The following is a 10000-nucleotide window of genomic DNA, read 5'->3' on the forward strand; positions in this document are numbered from 1 at the left end:
ACCAAGGGGGTAATTTGATTTTTAAGGGGGGTCAATTCGAGAATGTTTAAGCCAAGTTAATGGCCTTTTAGTCGTCCTCCACGTGAATATAAGAATTATATCACCACAGGGGCATCATGATTTTAAGAGATTAGGTGAGGCATAGCCAAAAAAAAGGTTGGGAACCACTGGTCTAGCGAGTTGCTTGAATAAATGTAACTTTAGGTCTGCTTTAATTTTAAGTATACTAATATATTGGCTGATTGTAGCTACAATTTAACCACATATGTATATCGAGTATTTCTAGCAACGCGGATGGGAGACAGTTTTCCTGACTCCTTTCGTTTTTCGGTGTTATTTTTTTCTCTCTTTTTTGAGAAACCTTGTTCAATTGCTTATTGTCTTCAATGATCTAAAAAACGAATGTGGAGGCGACTCAACCCAATTACTAACTGATATCATACATGAATTGTTGTAAATTAGATGGTTCAACGTCTTGATCCTTTTTCAGGATTAAATTTGGTTCCCTAAGTTTGTAATGACGGGTTAATTAAAATTCCCGTCCTAATCTTCTGCAAGCAGAACAGTGATCGCTCTCTAGAATCCGGTCATTATTAAAAACCTCCAAGACTTTGAGGTTTCTCTGGATGTTTCTTTGTAGCGTCTTAATTAAAAGGAGTTAAAAAAAATTTTCAGTATACCGCCCAGAGCAAACACTTTTACAATGGGAAGTCATTCACAGCCTGGAACCAGAGGTGACCTTCCATTAATGATAACTTAACAGAATCATTTAACACTTCCAATATCACATTTTCATTATTGTGTTACCCCTTTCATCCATAAAGCCTTAAGAATGAGAACATGATACCATCAAACATACTACAATACACGCAGCACACTATCTTGGCTATGGGAGTTCGCAAAACCTTTTCAGCCTGTGGTCCCCTCAGAGCAAGGGCTGCAGTGCAAGGACCTCGCTTTGTTACTTCATCGGCTACTGTCTTTCCGATGTGTTGTTATTCAATCCTCTATGAACTCCTGTTTTCTCATAGTAACGATTACAAAATATAAACCTATTGTACTCTCACAGTAACCGTTACAAAATACAAGTCTCTTGTTCTCTCACGTTAACGATTACAAAAATTTAAATCTATTATACTCTCACTCTAGCGGTTACAAAATATAAACCTATTGTACTCTCAAGTTAACGATTAGAAAATATAAACCTATTGTTCTCTCAAGTTAACGGTTAAAAAATATTAACCTATGACGTTAACGGTTACAATATATAAAGCTCTTGTTCTCTCACATTAATAACAAAATATAAACCTCTGTTCTCTCACTCTAACGGTTACGAAATATAAACCAATTGTACTTTCACGTCAGGTTACAAAATATAAACTTTTTGTACTTTCACGTTAACGGTTACAAAATATAAACCTATTGTTTTCCCCGTTAACGATTTCAAAATATAAACCTATTTTACTCTCACATTAACAGTTACAAAATATAAACCTCTTGTTCTCTCACATTAACTGTTATAGAACATAAACCTATTCTTCCCTCACGTTAACGGTTACAAAACATAAACCCCTTGTTCTCTAACATTAACTGTTGTAGAACAGAAAACTGCTGTTCTCTAACTTTAACGATCACAAAATACAAACCTACTGTTCCCTCACAGTAACGATTAACATAACATAAACCTCTTGTTCTCTCACATTAACAATTATAAAACATAAACCTACTGTTCTCTCATATTGTCACAAAATATACCCCTTCCGTTTTCTCACATTAGTGATTACATAACACAAACGATTAGTTCTCTCATTAACAGTTACAAAACAGTCCGCCTTCCTTGCTGCCATTTACTTTGTGGCGTCACATTCACGTAAATGTGAGTTCTTAAAATCTTCTTCCCTTGTTTAATATGAAAAGTAATCGGTTATTTTCAGATGTACTGTTATGCAGCCCGCAGCAATTAATGGCGCTCTTACAGGAAGGATAATGCAACAGGTAATTTTTGCCGATATGACATGGTAATGAGTTCTCGACATTTCTGTCATAATCTACGACACAAAGCATATTAAGCCTTTTCAATAGTCACCACACATCTCTTTAAGGCTGCTTGACTTCCCATATAAAGGAATACCACATAGTCCTTTGCCATTATATATACATATATATGTATGTATGTATATGTGTGTGTGTGTATATATATATATATATATATATATATATATATATATATATATATATATATATATATATATATATATATATATATATATATATATATGCTTGACTTCCCATATTAAGGAATACCACATAGTCCCTTTACCATAATATATATATATATATATATATATATATATATATATATATATATATATATATATATATATATATATATATATAAAGAACTCTTGCAATGACGTCACTTTGTGGCTTCAATATGAGGTTATGAAATTTGGTCGCCTAAGCTACTAAGTGGAGCGACCCCTGTTACTGCGAGGAGGCGCCACACAACACTTTCATACTTGAATTTTTCACAAGTGAGGGATTGTCCCTCTGGCACTCGCTTCTTGATTTCAGACTCCCATGCTAATTATGTTATAAAAACGTTAACATTTTGGAGACTCTCCCTACAGGGTTAATCAATTATCTTTTCTGTGTGGGAGTATGCTGTTATCCATGGTATGTTTCACTCTCATTCAGGATGATCTTTCTACCTCTCACTCTACACACATTAACACACAGACTCAGTCACAGAGAAACAAACACAGACGCAGACACATCCACATATAAGCAAAAACATATGCAATATATATATATATATATATATATATATATATATATATATATATATATATATATATATATATATATCTATATATATATATATACAGTACATACAGATATACTATGTGTGTGTATATACTGTATATATATATATATATATATATATATATATATATATATATATATATATATATATATATATATATATATATATATATATATATATATATATATATATATATATATATCATCCAGCAGTTGTGTTAGTTTAGTACTTTTTGTCAAGGTGGCATCCATATTTGATTGAGGAGGTAGAACGATGACGCTTTAGGTATACAAATGATTGGTTCAAATCTGTTCACATTAAGCAATTCTTTTCCTTCGGCATGTCCATATCTACGAACTCGTCAACGTCAACAGATCAAGTCACTAGTTTTACGTGTATATTGGTTTGGTATGATGTTTTGGACAACACTTGGTTTTGCTCTTCTAGTTCCTTAAGTGCATGGAAAATCAGAATGGACACTGAGTCGGTGTTTGCTGCCGCCTCGAGAGAGTCGGAATGATTTAGGCAAGTTCCTTTAATTCCCCCTCTCCCACACACGCACACAGTATATATGTATATATATATATATATATATATATATATATATATATATATATATATATATATATATATGTATACACACGCACACACACACACACACACACATATATATATATATATATATATATATATATATATATATATATATATATATATATATATATATATATATATATATATATATATATATATATAAAGGAATACGATGACAAACAGTCCGCATACATTTTTACCTGTTTAATGACCCACGTTTTGGAGCTCGTCCCATTTTTTCAAAGGTAAAAACGCATATAAATAGTAACACGTGGCAACATACACGTGAAAGATTTGTAAATGAAAAATGTTCAAAACTAATTCCTGATCAGTTTCCTTTTTTTTTTGTACTGACCGATCTTTAGTAAACACTACGCAGATAAAAACACCTTCAACTTTAAATCACGGATATCATGGCGTTATATTTTAAAATTTCAGTAACAAACCCTGATATCAACTTCACATTAGAGCACGAGGATAACCGTAAATGACATATCCTGATAATGAAATTGCAACATCTCTGGGATCAAGCATATTTGAAAAGGACGACGTTTTCGGGTTAGGCACAACTTTTTAGCTTTGTTTTTCATAATTTCGAAATACTTTAAATGCCGTGGCCACCTTGATTAACAGGGCTTTTTCTCTTTGGTCTGACTGGGCTTCTTTTCATAATGAGAATTTTCTTAGAACAATATTTCAAGAACAACTGTTCTCCAACAAAAATTATTTCAAAAAATTCACCAATTACAAGAAAAATTATATCGCCGAAAGATCCAAATGCCTAGCTTGCCAAAAATGACTTTTTACAGCCCAATACCTTTTATGGGCAGGGTGAAACGCAAACAAGAAATTAAGAGAGTTATTTGGAGAGGGTTTGCGAGCTGGGTCTTCAACTGATTTTTAAGATTCTTTCAATTTTGGTAGAAGTTCAACTATAAGGATTCACTCGCCCTTGTAAGGTGATCATCGGTAATCTACACGTTTACTTGCCCGATATGTTATATGGAGAATTCGACCATCTGAAAACACATAACCAAGTGTAGATAGATAGATACAATATATAATTTAGGCCGAAGGCCAAGCGCTGTGACCTATGAGGTCATTTAGCGCTGAAAGGAAAATTGAGAGTAAGAGGTTTAAAAGGTGTAAAAGGAGGAAAACCTCGCAGTTGCACTATGCAACATTGTTGGAGGAGGGTGGGAAGTAAGATGGAAGATAGAGTGTGAATGGAGGTACAATAAAAGGAATGAAAAGTTAAAGGGATTGCTGCTAGGAGTCGAAGGGACGCTGCAAACAACCTTAAGTAATGCCTACAGTACTGACGGCACTAACCCCTACGGGAACCAAGTTTAAAACAACGATTTCACATACGAATTTTAAAATCATTGCAAAAGCACCGTACCTCTTCTCTGCTGGTTTTAGAATCTCACTGAATTAAACGACGAGTGGGTTTATGAGCTTAATAACCCAGTCATTATCCTCTGCACCCCTTCACAGCGCCTCAAGTGGTTATGTCCATTTCAACACTTTTACGAATTTTCGTTCCCGTGTCGCTCAGTTCTTTTCACTGCTGCTGACAGGTTGTCTCTGTAGCGGGCCTAATTTTATATCCTATTATTTTTAGAGCCTTTTTCCCGATTTTTTTAAGAACTCGTTTTTACCTTTTATATTAAAACTTTCAGATTTTAATTTCGTATTTTTAAATTTTATCTTTCGGAATTTTATGTCTTTGACAATTTTTTTTACAAGTTTTCTAACTGAGATTTACCTAATACTATTTTCTGTCAGCCTTTTTTAAGCATTGGAAAAATGAATCAGTCCCGAGACGATGGCTAACTGTCGATAAACAATCCAGAATATTCGTCAGTCTTTCCCTTTGCCTACTGACCTCTCTGGGAACAATGACCTGGTTCTGTAAGTTATATATATATATATATATATATATATATATATATATATATATATATATATATATATATATATATATATATAATATGTGTGTATATATACACATACATATATACATAAAAAAACATACACACATACACATATATATAATATACATATGTATATACATATATAATATATATACATATATATACATCAATATATAAATATATATATATATATATATATATATATATATATATATATATATATATATATATATATATATATATATATAAGCGAGAAGAAGAGACTTATGCAAATTTAAAAGCAGTAAACACAATGGTTAGCCATGGAAATATATCCGTCACCGGATGCGGATGACGTCACCATAATCACTAAAATGGAAGTAACTTACTGAAGTAACAGACGACTGCTAAGGCCATTATTGCGAGTCACGGGACTGATCTGGAACAGAAGAAAAAGTAGATATAAATTCAAGATGCTTTCTTACATACAAACATAGGCAATATATAGCTACTCAAAATACATATTCCTATTTCTCAAATACACGCAAATAGTGCGGGATCCTTTTGAGCAACCATGCTTCACAAATGGTCATAAATCAGTCGTGGGAAAGTTTATTGCTAGGCATAAAAAAGAAGAAACGCTTTGTCTCATATTTTTTCTTTACAATATGCAAGCAGAAAAAATTTAAGTATCAAACTACAATGATCAGCAAAATGAAAAATAATTTTCTGTATTACTCTTCCAGCTTTGCATATATGCATCCGAACAATCACGACAATTTTACATTGAGTTCACTAGCTTGGCTTTCTTTTAAGTAGCATCGTTTTAATATGTTGCATATTTGAAGTTTGTCACAAAAGATCATTTATGTACTTTAGTTTTAAACAAACAATGCCATTTCTTGATTTAAATTTCACTGTTATTTAATGCTATCCTTCGCACTACAAAAATCAGAGATTAGATAAAGGCGCATATCTATAAATATCAATAACTATTTTCAAGAAATAGAGACAAATTCGCACAACTTTGTTATTCGCATACTTCTACCCAGCACGACTGTAAGGCCATGTGTAATGGAAACCTGTAAACAGGACAGAGGTTAGAGAAGCAACATCTTACGTGAACAAGTCCCCGCAGACTTTCGAACCTGCTGTGACGTCAGACCTTCGGGCTTGTTCCAAACGGCAGTGAAGTTCCCGGGAGAGTGGCCAATTCCTCTCCTGAGTCCTCAGTTTTGTTGGGGGCTGCTGAATCATTCACGAACTTCCAAACCTCTCGCCCTCTTCGATGTAAATATTTAAAGACAACCATTGGCGTCTTATACTGCTAAAAACGAAGCCTAATGCTGAGAATTATATACAAAACAACGCAAAAAAACATATATACATACATATATATGTATATATTTATAATAGATATATATATATATATATATATATATATATATATATATATATATATATAAAACTATACATACACACATATATATATGTATATATAGAGTATATATATACTGTATATACATACATACATATAAAAACAAAAACTGAGCATCAATTTATATGCGATGCTGAATAATATTAAAATTCCTAAGGTAGCTAAGTTAAAAATAGAGCAAACAGGCAAATTCATGCCAACTAAATCTCCGTGGTCGTTAAAGAATTAATCATATGTTTATATGCAATAACACTATGAATTTTATCGTCCTTACCCTCACTATGAATGAGATATTTTGTAATTTGAACAATTATGCTCACATTCGTGAATACATACATACATACATATATATATATATATATATATATATATATATATATATATATATATATATATATATATATATATATGTGTGTGTGTGTAGATATATATATATATATATATATATATATATATATATATATATATATATATATATATATCCATATGCGTAGAGCAGACGTAATTAAAACAATGTGGATTTTATCGTTGGTAATATATTTCTAGATGGGACAAAAGTATCCGGCAGCCTGATAAATAGCGAGTTTGGAAACTGTTCTCTTTCCATTGTTGGTTTCTCTGGTGAAAATAATTCATTTTAATCTCCCAACATCCCTCATGGAAATAGTCTTATTGCATCCTTCTGGCAGTGGGGCTTAATTTGCTTTAATCAAATATATTTTACTCTGGAAAAGCTTGAAGTATCATTAGTGTTCCAAAACTGTTGAACAGGAAATGCATTTGCCTTGAGCAAATGGCCATTGAAATAATACACACACACACACACACACACACACACACACACACACACATATATATATATTATGTATATATCCATATATTATGTATCCACATATATGTGTTGTTTTAATGGGTATTTGCTCAAGTCTAATGCATTTCCTATTCAACAATTTTAGAACACTGACACTTCAAGCTTTTCCAGAGTAAAATATATTTGATTAATGCAAATTAAGCACCATTGCCAAACGGACACGATAAGAATATTTCCAAAAGGGATGTTGGGAGATTAAAAGGAATCATTTTCACCAGAGAAACCAAAAACGGAAAGAGGATAGTTTCCAAACTGGCTACTTAAGAGGCCAATCTAGAAATATATTGCAAAAGATAGAATCCGCATATATATGTATATGTATATGTATATGTATATGTATATGTATATGTATATATATATATATATATATATATATGTATATATATATATATATATATATATATATATATATATATATTTATATATATTATATATATATAAAATATAAATGTTTGTATATATATTATATATAAAATATAAATGTGTATGTGTGTATCTGAGCAATTTCGTTGTCCGGGAGATGTGAACAGGATGTCCATCATCGAATCTGAATTCTTTGATGAATATCGTTTTTTATATTTTATCTTTTCATCGGATTTTCCGATAAAGAAGGATGTTATTGTATCAGCGCAACGCCAAAACGAAGACAGGAGTATAAATATCGCCAGCACAACATTGCAGATCATTAGGAGTGTGTTTATATAAGATGATGCATCTCTTGTTTTCTTATAGAGATTAATAGCCATATATATATATATATATATATATATATATATATATATATATATATATATATATATATATATATATAGAGATATATAGAGTATGTATATATACATATATATAGGAATAATATAAAAGAGACTAATAATAAAACTATGTTAAAGAGTAATTTTTCAGACTACAGGAAATTGTAGATAATGGAAAGAAATTATTCTCTGGAGATCTACAGATGCATCAGTGGTCTTTACATTTAATACTTTCATGTTAAATACCATAATTAGGCCTACTGACTAAATATATTGGAGAGTTCGGCGAAAATAAATGTCTTAGGGAACTGCAACAGTAAGTCTGAAAAATAATATTTCAGAGAAATCTATTTCAGACCAAATTTAAAATGCACAGGAACTTGAGCATCGTATAACAAAAAATACAAATGTTGGACCTCCAAGAACAAGAAACCCGCTTCCATCAAAATCCGGGGAGCACGTTCCTCCAGAGAGCGTGCGAGAATTTAGGAGACCGAAAACTCCTTTCTCAATAACTTAGCAGCAGCACTATTGATCTTGCACGAGCTATCGCTCATAGGCTATTACTTATGGACAGCGGTTTAGCCGAAGACTGGCATTGCTGACAACATGTCTCGCAGCCGACGGACGTTTAGTGTTAAAGGGAATCCGATATTCACAGACTGAATAAAAGGAGAGAAATGAGATCACGCTTTCGAAGACTCCTTCTCCGTCTGATGGACATTTGGTGATGTTTATTTCTATGCGAAGTCTGGCTCATTATTGTTAATGAAAGGAATCTATACAATGTTGTTTGACGCAGTTTTAGAACTAGGAGATGACGAACACTTAAAAATTGCCATAAATGCCACGAAACAAATAAGTTTCAGATATAAGTCAACCAAGATCTTTACAGACATAGATATGCCCGCACAAATTTCAATATAACTCCATGCGAATAAAAAAAATTCACGCACGAAATTAAAGATACATACCGAGAGACAGACCTAACACACAAACATACATACATGACTATATATATACATATATATACGTAAACATATATATACACATACACATTACACATTTACACACACACACAATAATATATATATATATATATATATATATATATATATATATATATATATATATATATATATATATATATATATATATATATATATATATATCTATTCATTTTAAATGTAAAAATTGTCACTCTATAAAGATTTTATATATATATATATATCTATTCATTTTAAAAGTAAAAATATAAAATATTATATATATATATATATATATATATATATATATATATATATATATATATATATATATATATATATATATATATACCTTAGTACTGTTGGAACAGTTCTTTATAAGCGCTTTTTCATATAAAACTGCAGTAAATCCTGAATAAGGGAGACCAGTACCGGTAACTCAAGAAAAAATAAACAACATATACATTCTGCCAGACGGGGTGACATAATGGTCTTCTCCAACATATGTCAACAAAAAACCATTAATTAATTTCAGTGGAACTGATGTGGTATCTTACGTTATGGGTACTGAACAAAGAAAACTAGAAGAATCCATCACAATTCAAAATTCTAATAGATA

The 10000-nt window shown here is 31.2% G+C and overlaps 1 protein-coding gene across 1 annotated transcript in view; it reads right to left on the reverse strand.

Moving 5' to 3' along the window:
- LOC136833446 (uncharacterized) overlaps nucleotides 1-10000 on the reverse strand; it is a 54684-nt gene that overhangs the window by 26153 nt on the left and 18531 nt on the right. Inside the window, exons 2-3 of the mRNA XM_067095609.1 lie at nucleotides 6458-6661; nucleotides 5727-5776 (exon numbers count right to left, since the gene is read on the reverse strand). Coding sequence (XP_066951710.1) covers nucleotides 5727-5754 — 28 coding nt within the window. The 5' untranslated portion in view covers nucleotides 5755-5776; nucleotides 6458-6661. The remainder of the gene's footprint in view (nucleotides 1-5726; nucleotides 5777-6457; nucleotides 6662-10000) is intronic.

Source organism: Macrobrachium rosenbergii, chromosome 51 (genome assembly GCF_040412425.1).
Source record: "Macrobrachium rosenbergii isolate ZJJX-2024 chromosome 51, ASM4041242v1, whole genome shotgun sequence".
Lineage (NCBI taxonomy): Eukaryota > Metazoa > Arthropoda > Malacostraca > Decapoda > Palaemonidae > Macrobrachium > Macrobrachium rosenbergii.